The sequence below is a fragment of the Gallus gallus genome, chromosome 3 (genome assembly GCF_016699485.2).
Source record: "Gallus gallus isolate bGalGal1 chromosome 3, bGalGal1.mat.broiler.GRCg7b, whole genome shotgun sequence".
Lineage (NCBI taxonomy): Eukaryota > Metazoa > Chordata > Aves > Galliformes > Phasianidae > Gallus > Gallus gallus.
Window position 1 is genome coordinate 83,392,843 of NC_052534.1, and position 22,509 is coordinate 83,415,351.

The 22,509-nt window shown below is 39.1% G+C and overlaps 2 protein-coding genes across 15 annotated transcripts in view; one reads left to right on the forward strand and one right to left on the reverse strand.

Moving 5' to 3' along the window:
- Positions 1-2,594, reverse strand: part of ADGRB3 (adhesion G protein-coupled receptor B3) — a 451,226-nt gene extending 448,632 nt beyond the window's left edge. For 7 of the 9 annotated variants that reach the window (XM_015284810.4, XM_040697811.2, XM_015284809.4 and 4 more), the window contains exon 1: positions 2,476-2,594. The gene's annotated coding sequence lies outside the window, so the exon portion shown is untranslated. Of the gene's footprint in view, positions 1-1,419; positions 1,577-2,225 lie in introns of all 9 variants that reach the window. The other 2 variants (XM_046939218.1, XM_004940451.5) reach the window with 2 other exon arrangements.
- A 349-nt stretch (positions 2,595-2,943) lies between these two features.
- Positions 2,944-22,509, forward strand: part of LOC101751384 — a 30,829-nt gene continuing 11,263 nt past the window's right edge. For 2 of the 6 annotated variants that reach the window (XR_006938764.1, XR_005858491.2), the window contains exon 1: positions 2,944-3,036. Coding sequence is in view for 2 of the 6 variants with exons in the window: in XM_046939219.1 (XP_046795175.1) it covers positions 3,148-3,427; positions 3,535-3,611 (357 nt within the window). In the remaining 4 variants the exon portion in view is untranslated. Of the gene's footprint in view, positions 3,428-3,534; positions 3,694-10,065; positions 10,086-22,509 lie in introns of those variants that run through there. The other 4 variants (XR_006938765.1, XR_006938766.1, XM_046939219.1 and 1 more) reach the window with 3 other exon arrangements.

Genomic DNA, 22,509 nt, shown 5'->3' on the forward strand with positions numbered 1-22,509 from the left:
GATTATTAATAGGAATGTCCTCTCCTGTCTATGCTGGATTCATGGACCAGAACGTCTCCAGTTGGGTAAAATCCCGACACCTGGTCCAACTGGATGAGAACGGGGCAACTTGTTTATTTATTTACTCCAAAAGTAAATAAGTGGCCCTGCTGTGTTCATGTATGTGCACATGCCACTGCACATGTGGAATTTCACCAGAGCAGATCAAGAAAACCGGCAGCATCTGCTGTTGTATATTATTTTTCTATTAAGTCTGCTAAGTAACTGTGAGGAATTACAGCCATAATTTAAAAACTCACAAATTAGTATTTGTTACAGATGGAACATTATCTCCCATATGCCTGCATGAATTCGCAGTGGCCACCTGGTACGCAGAGGTCTCTATAAAAAGAACTCCAAGGCAGGAAACATTGAGATTAATGTATTAATAAAATGTTGAGACTATCAGAGAAAGCAGCAAAGACAGACAGATGAAAGTGGTGGTGGTCTGACACCACACTGTGCCAGCATTTCCGGATAGCGATTTGAATGTGTTAACAGCCTTTTAGGATATACAAAACGCACCACTATATTGGTGTCTGCACACATTAGCTCTACACAGTGCTACACAGGACCTCTGCACCTATGGCCCTGTGATGGGCATCTCACTGCCCTCTCATTATGAATATCTCGAGTATCTCATACCCTCTGATGAGCCCCTGTGTTTTGCAGATGTGCGCTTTGGTAATGAAAGGCATATTACATTTTCCCTGCTAGCATCACCAAATAAAGCTGTTTTACTCCATCTGTCAAGCACTACAGCCTCCGCTCTTCTCCTAACAGTGGCCTAGGTTAATAAAGGGAACCTTAGTTATATTTACCTGAATAATGTTATCCCCAAAAAATCAGACTGACCGTTTTCAGCATTAACCTTTGAGAAGTTGCTTATCCCTTAGAAACGAGGAGCTTTTCACCCACTTTCAAAGGTGAGAAGTGGTGCCAATCCCCCAGCTCTAGGCTGCAGCTCCTTCTGCTCTGAGAGCAGAGGCAGACAGACACACAGACACGGTCACGGAGTTGTGCTGTGTGCCTGTGCCTCGCATTTCATCTCCTCGCCACACAGCAAGGCATCTTCTGCCTCCCATTGCGTAACACGCAGCAAATCACCAGATTAAGCTCCCTTGAAGAGATTTTCCTATCTCCTAGATTGCAATTCAAACTTGGAATCTTGAAGTGGGCAAAGCAGCATCAACTCTGACCCTCTTTATAGCTGTGGTTTAAAAAAAAAAAATTAAAAAAAAAAAAAACAAAGCAGAGCTGCTGCCGGTTCTATCCACAGGGTTGGATTTTCTCTTTCTGAGCATCCATCTCAGTGAAAAACACTGTCCTCCTCCAAAAAAGGTTGGTGCAGCTTTTGAGGTTTAAAAAATAGAAACTTACAGGGAATTCTGGAAACAATTTCCCCTTTGCTGAAGCACTTTGCAGGCAATGCAGTTCTGCGCAATGTTATTCAGGATGGTGTAGGCGTTGAAGGCTGATGTGACAATAAGTGTCTAAATTAGGAGTTCCACCCATGAAAAAGGATTAATTTTATAATCTGGAAAGCAAAAAGGGGGCTTACTTGCTTTTTAATATGAAAAGGAAAAAGCCTCCGACTTTGTGATATTTGTATTAGAAAAAAATAGAGACGTCTGCAGTGCTCGGCTGTTTTCTATGAAGAATCATAATCTAATAGCCCTCATTTTACTTATGCGTTTGTTCGTGCAGAGCCCCTGAAACAGCATCGCCTGAATCCTAACCCAACCCCCCCCCCCCCCCCCCCCCGGTGAGTTACACACACACCCGAGCGGAGTGTGCCGGCAGCACTGCATCCAGTTCGCAGTAGTGATGAATGCGAGAGCCAAGCTGCTCGCTGCAAGGATTAGGCACCCCGATTAGAAAGGTCTGCCTTTCCCATGGTGGCTGAAGCTCAAGTGAGGCCGCGGAGCTCAGGGCTGCCCGGCCGGGAAAGGGGGAACCCTCTGCCGAAAAGCGAACGGGCGCTGAGTTTGGATGGTTATTCCCCGAACTGATTTTCTGTGTGACACTGTAGTTCAGCCGAACATAGACGGCGCCATCACTCCACTTATTTTTTTTTCCCCAGCAGAAGACCCACTGACTCCTCTTATTTTAACTTCCTATTAACCTAACATCTCCCCCCCACCTCCCCCATCCCCCCCATAAAATTACCCCCATCGCGCACAAACCTCAGGTTCTCTCGGTCTCGCTGGAAATGGCTCTCGGGGAAGCAAAGCTGTCGCCAAACGGACTTCGCTAACTTTTCAGCTGCAGCGCTGAGCTGAACGCCGGGCTCAAGCTTGATGCGCTGCCTCTCTCTATCCTTCAGCAACAGCCTGTCCCCCTCCTCCGCCGCCTCCTCCCCGGAATCCCAAACTAAAAGCTCTCCGCTCGTAATCCCCGGGAATGGGGAGATGGAAATGCCCCGGGCACCCTTACCTTCCACTCCGAAAGCTGGCAGGCTATTTCTCTAAACCTCTAGCACCACAGGCACACGTCCCGACACCAGTGATGGAGAGATTCCCCTTCTGTCGGAAGCACCGTTTCCCATTTTCCCCGGCTCCGGTTCAAAACCAACAAGGAAAAAAAAAAAAAAAAAAAAAAAAAAAAAAAGGCAGCAGGAGAGAAAAAAACGCGGCGAGATAACCCCCGCACGCCTCGCGCACACCCACCGCACCGCGGAAAAACAGCAGCTCGGGCTCCGGATCCGCCAAATCCAACCACATGAAGGCAGGAAAAAAAAAAAAAAAAAAAAAGATTAAAAAAAAAAAAAAGCCAACAAAAAAACCACAACCTCAAACCAGCGAGACTGCAAGGGGGGAAAAATGGAAGTGGCTGAGCAAGCGGAGGATTTTTTTTTTTTTTTTTTGCTTTCTTTCTTTTTTTTTTTTTTTTTTTTTTTTACTTGAAACAAAGTCTCAGCACAGCAGCCCGATGAGAGGCGATGCCAGGCAGGCGACGGTCTGAGAGGAGGACTGAGGCGCGAGTGCAGCTGTGGTGGTGGGTTTTGCTGTTGCTGTTATTACTAATGGGCTTATTCCTCTTGCCTCCCTCCTCCTCCCCCCGCGGGCACCAGCGGTCGGCCGGCGGCGGGGGGGTCCTTGGCTGCCGATGGCGGGGAGCGGAGCGAGCGCCGGCCGCGCAGGGAGTACGGCGGGAGCGAGCGCGGCTCCGCCGCCGCGTGTGCGCGCGTGTGCGTGTGCCAGCTCCGTGGGGCCGGCGCGTGTGCGCGCCCCCGCGCGCGCCCCTTCCCCGCCCGCTGGTGGCGGCGCGCCTCGCTCCGCGCCTGTGTGTGCGCGTGTGAGTGTGCGTGTGCCCGGCACCCAGCACGTCCCGGCTCGCCGCGCCTGGGAGGTTCTCCTGGCTTCGGTTCCCAGCGCTGCGCCCCGGCGTAAGGGAAACTCAGAGGCGGGGAGCGAGGGCGGCGGGGAGGGGAGGGCGGGGGGCGGGAAAGCCGCACTTGATCTCCTTCCTCTTATTCCTTCTTTTGAAGCGTAGCCCCCCCTGTCGCAGCCTCGAGAGCTGTCGGTTTGGTTCCGCGCTGCAGATTAACTGATACAGCGCTCCGAGGATAAACCCTTTCAAACTGCCGCCTGCCTTGGACTGGAACAATAGCAATTTTCTCAGCGAGATTGCGATTGACGCCGTATTTCGTTCCCCGCCGGGAATAAGGCTGTGCCCGGATCGCGGCTGCCTGGCGTTCGTTCGCCGCCGCTGCCGTCCGGGCACTGCGCGGCGTGTGGGAGCCCGGAGCCCGCCCGGGGGCTCTCGCCTCCGGCCGCGGCCGCCGGGCTGCGGGCGGAGTTTGCAAGGAGGCAGCGGCCCCGTTAGCGGAGGGTGGGGCCGGCACACGGGGGTGCTCGTGGAAGGTGCCGTGCCACCATGGATGATGTGTCCCCCCTCCTTGTGAATTCGGTATCGCTGGGTTGAACGTGCATCCCTCCTCTCTCGCTGTCTGTGTCTCTCTCAGTTGGAATCGGGCTCTCCACCGGCGTGTGAGATCGCGACAGTAGATATCCGGTGTGAAAATGAGGAGATGACATTTTAATACATAGACCTGTCAGCCCGCGGCTCGCAGCCCGCTCTCTTGTTACCCCCGCACTCTTGGAGGGGGAACAAACCCCTCCACCCCCACCCCCCCGGGAATGGAGCTCCTGAAGTCCACGCATAACGTGGCTGCGTGGTTCTGAGAAACCGAAGTTTAAAATTCTGGACATGGCACAAGGCAGTGGTTCCTTAGAGCAAGGAATTGTCCACTGCCACCCTGGCCCCAGAAAGGTCTGAATTCCAGTAATACTGAGCTTTTATGACCACAATTACACGCTGCACAAATTCTCATCAGAAGTACTGCTGGTCACAAAGCAGTTCTGACCAAAGTAAATGCAAGCACTGTTATGGCTTTTTACTGTATTTTCCATAGGTACGAGCTGTAAACTACGTCCTTGCTGGCTTTTACAAACATAAATAGTCTGTGCCTCTGTTGTCAAAATAAAACCAAAAAATATCTATCCAAACCAAGGGAACTATGAGAAATGTGCATGATCTATACCCAGCAAACATAGCACAATGAAAATTGAACTGTTTATGGCTTAGGGATAATCAGACTGTCTCACGTTTGGTGACACTGTGATATTTGTGGATGATCACTATGTTGCTTGAAATACTTTGAGTAATTCCATTCACTGACAGGTTGATGTGAGCAGAACAAATCAAAAGTGTGCACACACTGCAGCCTTTTTCATTCTTTTCATTGTAAATGAAGAACATGAGGTTAAGTCGTAGGGGAAGCCACCCTGAATGAACTCTTTGGACTGCTTCCTATGGCACTGGCAAGTTGCAGTTTATAGAATCACAGAATCATTTGAGTTGAAATGGACCCTAAAGGCCATCTAGTCCAACTCCCCTGAACTGAACAGGGACACCCACAGCTACATCAGGTTGCTCAGAGACCTGTACTGTCTGACCTTGGATGTCTCCATGGACGGGGCATCCACCACATCTCCGGGCAACTGTTCCAGTGCTTCATTACTTTTATTGTAAAAGCTATCATCCTTATATCCAATCTAAATCTCCTCTCTCTTAGTTTGAGAACATTTCTTTCTTATAGCCCCTCTTTAGATACTGAAAGGCCACTATCAGGTCTCTCTGGAGCCTTCTCTTCCCCAGGATGAACAGCCCCAGCTGTCCCAACCAGTAAAAATGAAAATTAATATACACTGTACAGCAAGCAATTCCCTGGGTATCCTAAGCCTTTTTCTTCCACTTTTCATTTCTGTGAATGCATGGCAGTGCTGGAGAAGAATCCGGAAGTGTTCGCTCTTTGGTCTCTTGTCTGCAAACTGGGGGAAAGGCAGCAAGTTGCACATACTTTTATGTTAACTCTGCGAGTTGAATGAAGGTATGGTACGGAGGCACAGAACAGTCTGCAGATTTCTTCTGAAGATTTGTTGCAATTGGTAGTGCACTCTAAAATAAGTGATATCATTTGTAACTACTCAAAATATCTGTGGTCCACTTGTGTGTGCCTACATCCTTGAACTGGGGCCAATTTCAGAGAGTTTGCCATGTGTCACACAGGTGCATTTGAAAGAAAAGTCTGTATTTTGATAAACTAGAAGTAAAAGTCAGGATATGTTCAAGTTCATAAAACATAAATAAATAGAAATGTAGCAATAAATTTCTTTGAACTAGTCATGCAGATCATTTGTATTTGGAATGGTACTAGTTTATGTGTATATACGTTCATATGTTCATATGTGTAGGGCAGAAGTTTGTCCATCAATTGTCCAGAAACACTGTGCAGATCCAGCTTCCATACCTCTGTTAAAACCTGTGAGTAGGGTATTGATACAATCCCATACTGTTTCACAGGAGCACGGTCTGAACAGCATGGCACATGTGGTGCCATCTGCACTACAAAGAAAATAAGAAGGCACCAAAAGAAGTGTTATGTCACTCAGTCATAGTGTGGTGGGGATAGGCACAACACAGTGAGCGCTAAATTTATAGTGCTGCTTTCTAGAGTGGATGCAATTGTTTCAAAAAGGTTGGGTTTGATCCAAACTAAGAACAAGGTCTGAGAGTAATATTTTTAAGTAATTTCTGTATTGGTGAAAAAAAAAATGATGCTTACTAAATTTAATATGCTGGATGGAATAAATTAAAGGGTTTGTTTAGTTGCTTTCTTTTTTTCTTCTTTTTTTTCTTGCCACCTACAGTAGCACTTTAAGATCTTTGTTATCTCAGTCCCTGTAGATAGGTGATTTAAGTCCATTTTCAGGTTTTAGTGAGCATAGCACAATTATAACTGAAATTATTACTCACTGAAATTTTTGGAGCAAACTGTAAAAGTGAGGCCATAATTTAATGGAGTTGACTTTGGAGAATGTACTGTTCTGTCACTCAACTGCTGTCATCGTTAGCCGGACTCTTTCCAAGTCAAGGTCACTGTTTCTGCTTGCAGTTCCTCCCTTTTGGGCCAACAAAAGATCGTCTCCAGCACTGAAATCACTGATGGTTCTTCAACATAGAATTTATTTAACTGTCTTTAATTTTGTAGTTTAATCCTCTATGATCATTCTCCCCTATCATATCATATGCTCAATTGGTTACATCTAGATGCAGTCAGTTACTGACTTAGATGTCACCTTAGTACGAACAAAAATGGTAACAAACATGGCTTATAGAGTCAACTAACAGGTAAGAGTAGAGTGCCATTTTTATGAAGCCTCGTAATTCATATAATAGTGGCACCAATCTGTTCCCCACATATTGATTTGCTACAACATGGAAGACTCTTCAAAATCCCCTTTGGCAAGCACAGATTTTTTCCATCTACATCACAGTTTCTGCCGAATAACACCAAATTTGTACCAGAAGGCCATTCCTTTGCTGTAAGTCAGGAAAATAAATAAATAAATAAACCAAATCTGGTATGACCATCCCAAGAGAAATGTTATTTAATTTAGTCTGAAGCAAAGAAATAATATGGAAGATGCTGGCTATCATAGTTATTACAAAATTCAATAAATAAATAACTAAGAAGAAAAGAAAAAGGCTTTTTTTTTTCTTTTTTTTCTTTTTTTTTTCTTTTTTTTCTTTTTTTTTTCTTTTTTTTTTCTTTTCCTTTTTTTTTTATTTTTTATTTTTTCCTCAGACAGGCTGGGAGCAAGTGTAAATTGGAAACTGTTTTGTAGACTGATGTTTACTTCTTTGTCCAGTGTGTTATAGACCATTAAGAAACGTTGCATTTCCCTGCCTACTTCAGATTTTAAATGAATTGCACCACTGTTAATTTTCTCTGTGTCTTTTAGAGGGAATATGCACTTAATAAATGTTAGGTTATATTCTGTGTTATCAATTTAAAGATCTTTTTAAAAAGCAAGAGAGTTATGATTACATCAGAATTGTATTAAAGCACTTTGTATTTTCATAAATAATTAACAATGCAGTACCAGTAGATGGTGCTCAAGAATATATAGCATAACTGATGGGTAGGGGTGGTTAAATGTTTCTATTTAAAAACAAAACAAAACAAAACAATAATCAGAGAAAGCACTGGTTTTCCATTGAAAAGTTGATTTTTCATGAGAAAACAATGTCCTCTTTCAAATTTCAAACCAACCTTTGTTTGGATGATGTTTTTCAAGTTTAAAAGGTCAACTATTTGCTTGCTTGTTTTTTTTTGGTTGTTGTTGTTGTTGTTTATATATCTTCCTCACTGAAGACTTGTACAAAACTTTGAAATTCTGTTATTCAGTTTTAATATTTTACTGTTGTCATTCAGTCACATTAGGCTAGAAACAATGAAATTAATGCAATATTGATAATCAAAGTGTGAGCCATAGTAGTCTGATGCAGATCTGAGGCCTATGCAGAAAGCACTCTTGCTTCAGACAGCGACCTTTAACACTCATGAGAAAGGTGCAGAAGTCCCAGCTTAAGATATTTTTGAGGATTTGGCTTCATGAAGTTCATCTCCAGAAATCAGAGATCTCTGTAAGTCTCCAAATAAGTTTCAGTCTCACTTGCAATACTCTTCACTAATTTAACTCACTCCATTCTTGTTTATTTGTATGAGCATCCAGTTACTTTCAGTCTTACATTTTCAGTCTCGATATTTTCAAAGAACAAGTCTCACAGTAAAAATAAAAACTATGTGAAACCTGATGTGTATCACTTCCATTAAATTTGCTGCCTTGAAGTTTAATTGCATGTCACCATGTTAAGGCAGGCAGAAATGAAATTCTGGCTTCTAGTAATTATTTCACATATTTTTATCATGCCTCTTTTAGTTTCCTCTTCAAAATGTATCCAGTTATTCCAACCTATTTCCACAAAACAGTGCTTTTTTTAAGATCTTCCATCACTCTTGCCACATTTCTTTTCAGGTCTTGCTAGATTCCTGATACCTTTTTGAGACGTAGAAACCAGCGCTGCACACAGTAGTTCAGATCAGGCTGGAGCACCAATTTATGTTAACATTGTTTTTCCTTATCGTGCTCCGTCCTGTTCTTGATACATTTTAATCTCTTCCTCCTGTCTTCTAATCATCAACCACACTAAACAGAGGCCTACAGTTAGCTGTCTTTGCCTCTCTTTTATATCAGTCTCTTGTGAGAAACCTTGTCAAGGCCTTCAGAAAGTTTAAATAAATTATGCCTGTTGGTTCTCCTTTGACCACTGCAGTATTTTACTAATGTGTTGAAAACATTCTAACAGATGGGTGAGACATCATCTTCCTTTACAAAGAGCTATAATCTCATGAGCATCCAAGTGTTTTATTTTCTTAATTTGCCAGGTACAGATGTAAGATTTATGAATCTTTGATTCCCCAAATCATCCTAAAGCCTTTTCATAATATATGCAAAACATTTGCTTCTCTCTAACCTTCCAGTACTGGAGTAGTTTTTCAATTAGAGTTTTCTTAGCTCAACTACTTCTTGTTCAGAATTTTCTGTCTTGGTGGTTTCCTGCTTTTTAAATGATTGATTCATTCCAGCACCTCTTCAACTGATAGTTCCTCATTTTTATTACCAAAGAGTAGGTATCTCCCTAACATTCTCTATTGTGAAGGTTGCTGCAAATAAATCTTCTATTTTCCTAGCAACATCCTTCTCTTCCTTAATTGCTGTCTTTATTCTCCGAATTTCCCAGCAGACCCAGTGACTCTTATAAGCTTCTTGCTTTTGATATACTTAAGGAGTTTATTTTAATTTGTTTTTATATTTTTAACTGCTTGATTTCCAGCAGTTACCTTTTCTGTCCAGTTTTCCTTCTTACCTCTTGACTGTCATAGCTTATGATTCTTTCCCTCATTTCATGACAGCTGCCTTTCCAGATTTTCACAGTTCTCACTTAGCTCAAGTAGTGTCTGAAATCCTTTCATTTCACTATGCAGATTTGCAGCTCTTTTTTTTTTTTTTTTTTTTTTTTTTTTTTTTTTTTCCCCTCTCCTCCATATGCACAGTTATCAGTGTAAATATTCTTGGGTTTGGGAGCAATGTGAATGCCACATCCAACGATCCCACTAACTTTAATTTTAATACCAGAGTGTTTTGTTTTTTTGTTTGTTTGTTTTTTTAATCTTGACTAATATCCATTTTATTGACTACCTTTCTGAAGTTTTGTGTCATTGCATTTGATTTTATATCTTATCTCTTTCTGGATGCATTTAACCTCAATTTTCTATAATCACTGTCCATATAATTTCAGATATTGTTAATCCTTGGCTTCTTTCTGCTTAGTATGATTGAAGTCTAAGGCATGTCTAAACTGTGCTTTATTATGGAGCTTTAGCTTATCAGGCTGAGCTAGTTGATTTAAGGCTATCTTATGTTTTCCAAAGCAACAGTCTCTTCTCAGAACAGTGTCTTCTCAAATATGTGCTATTTCAAGAAATAACTGCACCTATTGTTCTGAGAAATTATATTTCTCAAGGTTTGGTATTTACAGATTTGATTTGTTTCTAATTGGGTAGTATAAGATCTATTCTACCTTATCATATTATCTTGCTTTTTTCCTTTTCAGTACTGCATACAATGTCCAAGGTATGACTTGCGTGCTTCGGTACACGCCTTCTTGTGGCCTGGGTAATTATCCTTTAGTAGTAACCATACTGATGTACTATTCTCTTCGCTTAAGATGTTGTTTTAGTTTGTTTGGTTTTTTTTCCCCCCACAATGTAATTTGTTGAACCTTTTACATAAATTGCATAATTATTTGCTTAGTCCAGCTTTCTAGAATAGGTTACAATAAGCTACTGATATTTCCTGTTTATGCATTTATTCTTATTTATTCATTTGTTAAATTATTTATTCTGTAGTGTTTTTATGCTACTCCACTTCCATTGTGACTATAACATAAGTCCTTCTTCTATTGGGGAGCCTTCTATTTCATTGATTTTTGCTTTTACGTTGTAATTACATATAAATATTTACAGTTCTTAATTTTGACCAGATGTCGTTCTATGGCATCTTTCCTGAATTTGTGCTTCTTCAACTGAATTTTTCATGGATAGTATGGAGAATTTACCAGTAACACTGGTAGATGAATTGGCTTTCTTTGGCTAGGTGATCAGAATATTTTTTTAGTCTTGCAATCTACTGAATATGTTTTCAGCACTTTATATCTTGCATATTTAATTATTGTCATTTGAAAAGAAACTTGCCACTAGTTCATGGTTGCATGTACTTTTGTGGGGAGACTGTAACGTGTTGTCCTGTTGTATGACTATAAAACTAGGAGGAGCTCATTGCAGTCCCTACATGTAGACTATATCATAAGCCTTACCAAATTAATTGGAGAATATGTATGCAAAGATCAAAACAAAAACAGGGCCACCATTTTCCTGTTAATTATCTAAATGCACTGAAATCCTCTTTATACAAGGAGGACAAATTTTTAAAAATGCCCTTTCATCTCTGATGTTATTAATCTGCTCTAGAATATTGCCTAGTCATTAATCAAATTGAACTGAGATAAAAAAAAAAAGAAAAAAACTGTGTTGTTTTGGATCACTCTGCTAAAAAGTAAGAAATTCAGAGTTAATGTTGTTCATTTTGCTTATGCACTTTGTGTATTGAGATCACTAATCCCAAAGGATAGTGTTAAAAGACAGTGCATTTTCTTGTGTTGTTTTTTTTTTTCTTTTTTTCTTTTTTTTCTGCATTAGTAAAAGTGAGGGACTAATAATACTGCCTAGAACTTAGCTTTCTGCCATTAGTAAAAGTTTTGTTCTTAAAACACAGAAAATATAGGCTGTTCCATTCCAAGTTCAGCTGCAATGTCTGTCTAAAATGTTGGTCAAAGTGACAATACATATATTTTTATAGCTAAGAGTTCAATTGGTTAGAGGGAGACTTCGGTTCAAATTCATTTGTTGAAAGTTTGAACGGTGCAGTTTTTACTTCCCATAATTGGTTAGGCCAGCAAAAGGGATAGTAGCATTTTGTTAGACCTAACACAGATGTCCTTGACTTTTATCAGGAGTTTCCCTGAGCTGAAAATAATTAGCGACTGGGAGAATGTTAGGAGAAAATCTTGCCTTGTTTTCAGTCCTCTTTCCGTGTTTACTTACAATCACTACTGAGACAGAAAAGCCTTTAGTTTGTTCTATTATGGCCATTTTAATATTCACTCTTTTTGGATGTTTTCATTCTAAAAATCTTAAAGGAAGATTTTCAGATCTCATGGAACCAGATGGAAGCTGCAGCATTTGGGATATCAAAATGTCATGACATTAGTATTCCTGCTTGAAAACAGTGGCTGAGTACCTGTAATTTCCTAAAGTGACAGAACATATTTCAAAATTTAGTCAAGACTCAGGTCAAGTTGATATCAAGGAAGGAAAACCTCAAGGTCTTTCTTCTCTATCTGAACTTTTTTGTTCTTGTAAATGTAATAATTAAATTTGAATACAACAAATACTTGGCATTAGCTGCATTTCCCTCAGTGTTTTAAAAAATAAAATGTCCTTTTCTATAATTGCCTATTCTCTAATATTTGATTGAACGTAGCACGGGTTGTTTTCAGTTTAAGGAATGCTTTGGATTTTTGAATAAATGCATATAGGTTGAGTGACATTCATCATTACATTGAAAGAAGATACTTTTGTATGTGGCAAAAAGAGTTCTTTTGATCAAATCAATTCTTTGACTGCATGGCGGACATCCAGAGTAAAAACAATTCTTGAAACAATTTGTTCATACATTTATGTATGTGTCATATACACATTTGACATCTTTGACAATTAAAATAATATCTGAAAAAGAGAAAACATCATACATTAATAGCTGCAGGCATGAATGTCAAGTGCTTCTTAGTGAAATGGATAAGGCTTCTCAAATGATTTTGAATAACTGGTTCATAGGCCACAACTCTACAAGGAGGTAGTGTAAAGTTCAACTACTTGTTGAAGATAGATGTGAATGTATCATTCAGAGCTTAGAAAATATGTAAATGTATGTTTCAGGTATTAGTCTTCTGAATTTCCCTTGGCATGCAATTTTGAGAAATAGCTGAGTTTACTTAATATTCTTAAATGTAAAACTTGAGTCAGAGAGGTGGATCTTGGCTGTAATTCAGCTCATATCAATAGTAGAACATTTGTGAGAATAGAGTCATGCTCTTGGTACATACTCTGTGCTTGAATTGAAGAGTGAGAGGAGAGGAATACATTTAGATTAGCAAAGGGCAGAATATGCTGTGAAAATGTGGTGTTTTACAGTAAAGAGCCACCACAGGTGGTTGTCATCATTCTGTGAAACACACTTGAACTCCACTATCTAAAATATGAGAGACTGAATGAAAGACGTTTCTCAAACTCTTATGCACAGAAATGAATATTAGCAGTTTTGTGGTTGTTGTTTTGTTTGATTTGGTTTGGCTGATTGGTTTATAGGATTTTTTAAAGGTGGAGAACTATGCTTACATGGGTAAGAGGGCTGAAATGACAGATGCATAAAGTTAATGTAGCCATCACTGGATCAAACATGGACAATAAATAAAAGGAATTATACCCCAACATTCAATATAACATTTACACTACACATATCATATCTACTGCTATGGGGTTTTCTCTTTTATAAATTTTGTAAATATTCCTGGTCTTCTATCAACAATGTCTGGCTGCACTGAAATCTTCCCTTCCTCCCTTTCTCCCTTCCTCCCTTCCTTCCTCCTGCCATCCCTTCCCCTCTCTCTATCTCTGTGATACGTACACTTGAATATTTTATTTAATTATGCTTAACCAGTGAATCCAAGTTCTCTTATTGAAATGTTGTAGATAAAAATTGTCAGTAAATTATTAATTGATATTTCAAAAAATGTTCTCTATGAACGTTGCTGACTGTTGTCACAGTAAATTTTAGTGTCACTGAAGTCAGCAGATCTATGCTGATTTAATCAGTATAGAATATAGCCCTTAGAGTAAAAAACGATAAAGTCAAGGGAACATATACTTGCAACAGATCCCAAATGCATGGCTCAGAATACAGTCCTTCAGACTGATCTAACAGTACACTGCATGTGTTTTACAGGATATCACCATCACACAGAGTAATTCAGCTTCAAAATTTACTCTGGCTTGGTCTCTATGATGTGATATCTAATCAGGGTATAAATGAATATTCCACATGAAAATCTGAGTTTCCAACATGTAGGTATCAGAATGAATATCTGATCTCGGATAAGTTTAACCTTATCTCAGATATTCCAGTTGTGCCTGTACTAGAACTTGTCTCTTCACTGTAGGGGATGCACTTTATTTGTTGGTTTAACTGCCTGCATGCACACATAAGATTTCCTATTATATGTGTGTCTATAGGAAGAGTATAAGTTATGTGAATCTGCCTGAAAGGTTTTTAGCTCTTACAAGTTCAGATTTTAATCAGTAATGAATACATGGGTGTTTTTGCTCACTGAAGCAAACATTCATGTATGTATGAATTCAGGTAGTACCTATATATGATGTGTGAATACATGCAGACGAGAAAAAGCATCAGCTGAATCTTTCTGTGTCAGGAAGAAATTGGGTTATGGATATCTTTATCTCACGAAATCTCATGCAATCAGAAGCTATTCCTCCTCAAAAGCAGGAGGTACACATACCTGTATTTAATTCATCTATGAAAATTTTGGTATTTATAATGCCATGTTTCATAAACTTTATTTCTTTGTATTTTAGTATTAGATTTTTATATGTGCTTTATTTTTTGTGTATCAGACAAAGCTTTTAAAAGTAGGTCACCATTCAAAAAGGTGATCATCAAATGTAAATAGTCTCAAACATTTCCTTTGTGCTGTATGTTTAAATGTGACAGACTTGGAAAAAAAAGTCAGTAGTCTTTTTTCAGTTAAATGCTTAGGTATGATCATATTTCTATTTTATATTCTACTTAAACATGTAAGAGAATCTGAGAAATATTTCATGATGACTACTAAAATATGATATTCAAATAGACTGACAAGAAGCTGATCTAATCTCATCTCTTCTTTTTTTTTATATATATATTCTTCCTCTGGCTTCTTCTCACTCAGTATATCTAATACAATTCTTTCATCCCATTTACAGAGCCTTGCCTAATCTTTTTTCTTATATAGTTCTTGCACTCATTTTTCTCACTCAACCGTCTACTTCCATTGTTCAGTATTTCTTCTCAATCTGTTGGCTTCTTGTAAGCACATATATAAAGTCAGAATATTTTCCATATTTCAATTTTCTAGTCTATTAATTGTTATTTGTGACCCACAGTATTGCTCCAGCTATATGGAAATACAGATAAGATGTGAAGGATATTGTGTATTTAGATAGCAACTTTCTAAGCTTACCTAAAAACATTTGGCAATACAGAACAAATTTATTTCACAACTGATTCTACAGCATGGAGGTGTTTTCTCAGTCTCCTTCTCTGTTGCATTCTTCAGAAAACTGGCCCATCAGTGGGATGTGGGGTGGAATTAATTCATCCAGTTTGGACAGATGGCTTAAATGTAGACAGATGGAAGATGTCTTAAACATAGACATCTATATCTGAGCTGCTTCTTCTCCTCCTGTAGTCAACAAATAGAAACAGGTGCTTCTGTAATATTTTTCATTTAATATTGCTGTAGATCTCTGCAGTAAGTTTGATTATTCACATGCTGGTAGATGCCCTTTTCTCTGTTCATATGCAAGTGTCTGAACTTACATGAGATGGACTTTATTCCGCTGTCTCCTATAACAAATAATGGGGCTGGTAAAGGTGATTCTGTGGTTCGCTCTTTGGGACTCCCCATCTCTAAGTATGGTGTTGTCTCTAATTTGAAAGGTAGTCACACCTTTAAAAAAGATTTTATTCTAGAGACCTGACACTTAAAACAAACAAAACAAAACAAAACAAAAAAAAAAAACAAAAAACAAAAAAAACCCCCACAATTTAACTGCTCCTTTGAACCTGTTCGCAAAGCTCTCTGACCTGATATGAGACAGAGCCACATTGCTGCTCCACACTGCTGCAGTGCTTGTGGCTGAGTTTTTCCAGCAAGGTAACATTTGGCTGAAAACAGTTACCCTGCCCCTGTAGGTGGCTGATGGCTGCTGCAGGATTGGCATGGCAGGGGCAAGCCTAGTTTGTGCTTTGAGAAACTCTAGTTACAATCTGCCACTGCAGCCCTGAACATAAATTATTAAAAATCTAAAATGTGGATGACTGACAATCAGTTATCTGCTTGGGAAGAGGAGTTGTTATGAATTAAGGCCAGCCTTTACGAACAATCCTGAATTCAGGAGGTATATGGCTTACCTGAAGTCAGGAGACTACATACCAATTCATATGCAGCCCACTGATATCTACCCTCCCAACTCCTGCTGTAGAAGGATCTACAGAAGTCAATGTCCTTTTTTTTCCCCTGCTAGTTCAGATAAGACTTTGAGGATATACTGGGTTCACTCTCTCCTTTCTGCTTGTCCTCATTAATGCAGTTCTCTTCTGCCTTCCTCTCCTTTTCTGAGTTACTGTCTTGCAACATGTCTTGACAAGCTTCTTTTAAGTTGCAAACCCTTTGGGGCCAGGGACATGTCCTGTTAAAGTCTGAGAAATACTGTAGAAATGATTTTTACCATGCTGGAATAAAATTTAAATATATTAATAAGATAGAACTCTGCACTCACATACATGGCCACAGTTGCAAATGTCCATCTGAGAGCAGAACAAACCGGTTCTTACAGAATGAGTTACAAAGGTCTGGCCAGCTGACTACTCATTTTATTGTCTGTAATAATCTTCACACTATAAATGTAACTGATAGAAGGAAGAAACTTTGCCATGATTTCATTTTTATGTTGTTTAAAAGGTTTGGTTTGCCATGCAGTGATGGATACTGGTACAAATGGCTTAATTGATCAATTAACCCTTTATGCTGTATCATTCTGAATTTGCCCATTTGTTTAATATGTTTATTATGCAAAACTTGTGAGCAATTAGCTTTAAGATAGCAACTGCTAGACAGTTAGAAATAAGAGTCTGGATGACGTGACTTGTGAGGTACCAACTGGTATTAATTATAAGATTGAACTTTTGCACTGAAGTCCTATCTCTGTGGTTTTAATATAGAATCCATGTCTCTTATAAAAACATATTTAAAAAAATGTTCATGTTGATTTTTCTTCCTGTGGACACAGGAATGTTAATTAGAAATGTTTAAAATTCTACTTAGTACAAAGAAAGGTGAAAAGAGAGAAGTTTGTAAGTAAGAAATCTAAGCCTTCTTTATAAGCGCCTAATGAAAAGTAAAGTTCATTTATGAATCATATGCATTTATTTACAATAAAATTGCTAGTACTTCTGTTATTAAGTCATTTAATAAACCAGAGGAAGAACAAAACATTTGTGCATGTTGTTACTTTTATTGGGACATCCAGTACAGTCTTTTTATTCCGTCTGGTTGGCAGTAAGGTAAGCATTAACAAGAGCAAAAACTAAGATTTTGGAATAAGTAAGTGGCTGTGGAACATATTCAACTTTTATATACTTGCAGGTAAATCAGGTGGAGGAATGAGTGAAAAGGAAGCTGTTTGGAATGAGAAGGATAAGGGAATAGTTGAAGAATACTTCACCTAAGTAGGGTATGTTGTAGGTAAAGAACCAGGAAAGTGGGAAAAGAATTGTAGGCACTTGGGAATGAGCTTTTTTTATTTGTGTTCATTTGTTTATTTTTCCCTAAAGAAAATAGGCTTCCCTGTGCTGTTTTCTCAATTGTTAGATGTGTAAATATCTGTGGATAAACCTCACCTTGATTTGCAGCATTACCTCAAGGAAAATACTGAGTTATGTATGACGTTCTTTGATGTGTTCGCTGTAAACTTAGGGCCATATACTGTTGCTACAAATCAATTCAAAAGACTGCTAGAAACCTTTCCTTTGATGATACTGGCTTTCTTCCAGTTTTCATCTTCCCTGGGGACTCGGCAGTCAGAGATCACTTCAGAGTTGAAGCTGGTTGAGTCAGAAGAGTCCTCTGAGTGATTATTTGAATGATGCTGTGAAGAAACAGAGGGCCCTGAAATGCTGGACACTGGGTCCAGGTAGTTCTTTCTCAGTTTAGGCCTGTTCTTTGGCCATGAGCTGTATGAGTGAAGACAGCAAATTTTGACCCATATAGTATTTGGAATCCTACAAGAAATAAATGTGCATGTTTAGTCTCCTGAAATGGCACCATGAAGGAAAGCCTTAGTTCCATTTGCTCTCTCTGTATCTACTAAAAAAAAAAAAAAAAAAAAAAAAAAAAAGCACATACACATATATAATTCACATGACCTCAAAGATTATTTTCTTCATCTTTCTTTCCTCTGCAGGGTTTGTACTGTGTGTTTTTGTGGCTGCTTACAGATCGTACAACTTCTAAACCTTCATTCAGGTATAATAATGAAGGCAACTGCAGCATATACTGGTGTGTCCTAGCCACAAAACATCAGAGACTGGAGGTTAGCTCTGTTCAGGAGTGCTGATTCTGTAGTCTGTTGATATGAACAGTTCTCTCATCTCAGACATGCCCACCAACAGACCTTCAGAATGCAACAGGAAAAGGCAGGCAGAAGTCATGGTCTCAGATCTCTACCTTCTCTAGCCAGATCGTTTTAAAGATACTGGTACATAATTAAGAAGTGTTTCCTATCCAGTGGCACATGGTAGGTCAGGAGAATAAATCTCAGAGCAGGTTTTCACAGCTACGCTGTTAGAACTTGTGGGATAGGTACGATGTCTGAAGACTTCGTGTTTGTTATGCTCTGTGAATGCGTTTGGTGTGACTATGAGGGCCTGATGAGAATGAGCACACTTTATAGTACTCTGCTAGAAAGAAACTCTGCGGAGAAGGACCTGGTTGTCCTGGTGGACAGCAGGTTGGCCATGAGCCAGTAGTGTGCCCTTGTGGCCCAGAAGACCTGGGATTCATTAGAACAAGCATGGCCAGCAGATTGAGAGAGGTGATCCTTCTCCTCTCTACTCTGCCCTGGTGAGGCCACATCTGGATTACTGTGTCCAATTCTGGGGTCCTCAGTTCAAGAAAGACAGACGAATTGTAGAGAGACCTGCAGAGGACCACAAAGGTGATTAGAGGTCTGGAGCATCTCCCTCTTGAGGAAGGGCTGAGAGACCTGGGGCTGTTCAGCTGGGACAAGATTATTGGAGGCTGAGGGGGATTTATCAGTTTATAAATATCTAAAGGGCAAGAGTCAAGTGGATAGGGCAAGGCTCTTTTCAGTGATTCTCAGTGACAGAACAAGATGTAATGGCACAAACTGGAACACTGGAAGTTCCATATGAGCATGAGAATAAACTTTACTGGGATGATGACAGAGCACAGAAATAGGTTGCTCGGAGAGGTGGTGGAGTCATCTTCTCTGGAGAAATGCAAAACCTGCCTGGACACTTTCCTGTCCAACCTACTCTAGGCAACCTGCTTTAGCAGAGGGGTTGGACTAAATGATCTGCAGAGGTCCCTTCCAACCCCTACGATTCTGTGATTCTGTGACTGACTTTTGGAGGTGTCTTAAATCAAGTATAGATATAGTTGCAGATCTACTGCAATCTCAGTAATGGACAAATTCCCACTTTTTCCTTATTTATTTTTTTAAGAGTTTGGCATTTCTGTACTTCCACTTACAAAGCTATTAGTTTGTACTGTGTCAAATGTCTGTGCTGTGATCCTGTCCTTCATAGGAATGAGGAGTGAGCAGTGGAAACAATTCAATAATGTTGGATTTTCATGAGTTAGGGAACCTCCAAACACTTGGACACTTGGATGAAGCAAATTTGCATTATTTACCTTTTTTTCTCATTTTTTTAAATTGTTGCTACTTATTTTTAAATATGATCTTCTTGTTTTCCTCTTTGTTCTTGAAATGTATTTATAATATTACATTGAATAATGATTTCAACTGTAGATTATAAGTATTTTTAAAGACGTCACTGCTGCTATCTTTATTTTAAGGAAACAAATATGTTAAATTACTTTGTCAGGATCACTGAGGAAACAATATAATAAACACGGAGACAGAACTTTTTTCTTTGTTTATCCTTCAGCCACAGCACACAGCACTATTAGTAACAAATTATGAAGCAGGATTTAAAAAAAAAAAAAAAAACTGGGATACATTCACAGAAGACATTTTGGAAAATGAAAGTCTTCCATCAAAGAAAGGAAATAAATGCCTTGACCTCCATCCACACTTATACACAAGTTTAATTTTATTCATAAGAATCATTTCTTAGAACTCAATGGGATTATTCATGTGGCGCGTAGAGTGAAACTGAGATTGAAATATATTTGGAATGAGAATTTTCTGTGGATTAGCATTACCAGAATTGTTTTCTTTTTTTCTTTCTGAGCCCATACTGTTGACATTTAATCATAATTTGTAGTTTGTTTGTTTGTTACTGGCTATCCTTCATAAAGAACTGTTGCAAGATAAGAGGACAGCTTCTGTACTAGGTGCAATTTGGATTGAAACAGATGATAACAGACAAAGTGAGATGGAAAATAATGTGCAGTATGAAAATCCATGGATATTGGAAAGTTGCAGCTTACAGTTAATGCACACAAGACATGAAAACCTTTATTAGCTTCCATATAGAGGATAAGTTTTAGCTTAAGTACAATCAATACTTAGCCTTTATACGGAGGTATCATTCATGTCTTTCTGCTAATGTAGCTATTTTTACTAGTTTAATGTATCTTTCAAACCATTTTTCAGTGTAAAATCATGTTTATCTAAACTTACATTTGAAAAGATCATGTATAAGTTGTGTAAAATGGGAAGTTTTAAGGGAACACTGTCTGGTATAGGGCTATTAAAAAAGCCCATAAAAATATCAAATAGCACCATTCATATGCAGTTAAATTAACATAAACTAAGCAAACTGGTCAATTCAAACTGTTGATTAGTTTTGTAAATAATTTTGCCATAATTTTGGATCTCTGCTGTGACCTGTATTGAATGTGAAAGATGCTTACACAGGACACACACTTTAGCAGTGTTTGCGGGAATTAGGAGTACTTGAGGTGATAAGAACTGATGGAAGTCACTCAGCACTTAGTTTATCAGGTTATCTTATTAATAAAATATCTACAGTAATGAAGATTTGCAGAACTGGTTTTGAGAGGATGTTGACTGGATTTCAATAACCTTTTTATTACTGACTTTAGAGTCATGCTTAGGACGGGGTGAAATTATATTAATGTATGCATCTAAAATACAATGAAAATTTATTAGCAGTTGTATTTTATTTTGGCATTTTGTATTATTTTTGTTTTATTTGATCAAGCTGCCTTGGTCACTTAGATCTATTTGCTTTATATCTGTGGTGAGTAATGAACAGTCCCTATAGTATTATCTTGATTAACTTAATAGCAAGCTATGTGCAAAATAAGCAAAAAAATAACTAAATAACTAAACAAAGTGCACAATCCATCCCTGTCAGCATTCCCAAGGCACAAGTGAAGGACAGTATTGTAATTTCTTAGCATCAGCACTTCTGGTTTTGACAACGTGCAAACTTTGGTTTGACAGAGATTGTCTTCAAAGAGATAAAACAGTTAGCAAATGTCTTTATTTGTTCTGAATTCTGGGAAAGTGATGGTTAGGTGTTATGAATTGCTTCAGGAGACAGGCTGACAGGAAGATAAAGTGAGAATGCTCCAGAAGCCGAAAGATGGAGGCCTTCATCCATTCTGAGAACATGATCCTGCAGAAGCTAAAAGTGTGTGCAATGAATTAGAGCCTGATGGAGGCAATTTTAGCTAAACTATTCAAATCTATTTGTTCCTGCATGCCAGTGTAACTCAGTGCTGTAGCAAAAGCAGTGTTCAGTGGTTTAGCATTTGAGAGTGTCCTGCATATATAAATATCAGCAGGACATTGTGTAGGCAAAGTCCTCACAAATAGTTGTTAATAGTTCCCAGGCAACTTTTAAAAAGCAAGCGAATATTTAATGTGTTCAAACAATACAATAATGGCACATTTGTGTTAGGAATTAGGTGAACAAAGGGGACAGTAATCGCCCTAGCTGACACCAGGCAAAGTTGGATGACTGGCGTCACCCATGTTCATTCTTTTATCCTATCTAAGATTTCTGTCCACTGTGGAATATAGCACCTGCCTAGGCACCGTGGTTTGTCCACTGACCACAGCGGCAGCCCAGGCAAACAGCTTGGATCAGTGTTTTAGACGGTTGAAATGAGGTGAGATTAACCATGCCTGAAATTTGTCCATTGTCCCTCTACCAGACTCTCCACTCTGTTTTTTGTATCTATCAGCATATAATGCCTCAATATAGCATGCAGACTTCAGCTCACATATGTACGTGTTTTTATGAACACATACGTAAGCAAATTTGTCTGCCAGGTTTTCTAAGAATGTGATTCAATCTTTAAAATGCAACTATTATACATGGTATATGTCATCTGGATATATGGGAACTTGAAAAGTGAGATATCACCTCAGTCCTTTCCCAAACAATTTCAGAATTCTGTCAGCAAGTGGTTTAGCATTTCCCCAAATAGCAGCCTTCTCTGTGTTTGATCAGTTGTTAACTGCTGTACACCGATGAAACAAAATATGTTGCCTGTTCCCAGAGTGGTGCCAAGCACTGAGCCCTATGTACAAATAGTTTTCTGTATCTCTAATTAACTTAGGCTGTGTTAAACACTATCTGTTTCTACAGCTCAGTGCATAGGTAAAAATATACAGCTCTAAATTAAATACATGGGTTAAAAAAAAAAAAGAAACGGGTAAAAATATTTACAGATCACATGTAAAAAAATCTAACTTTTCTCCTTGCTTTTATTGTAACTGGGATAGAATGCACTGTTGGGGAGGTGAACACTATTCTTATTATCCTGACTGCTGAGTTGTAATTCTGATAACACAAAGGTTTAGGAGCAGGAGGAGTGAAGCCTCCTGCTTACCACCTAGCTAACGTTTACACAATCAAA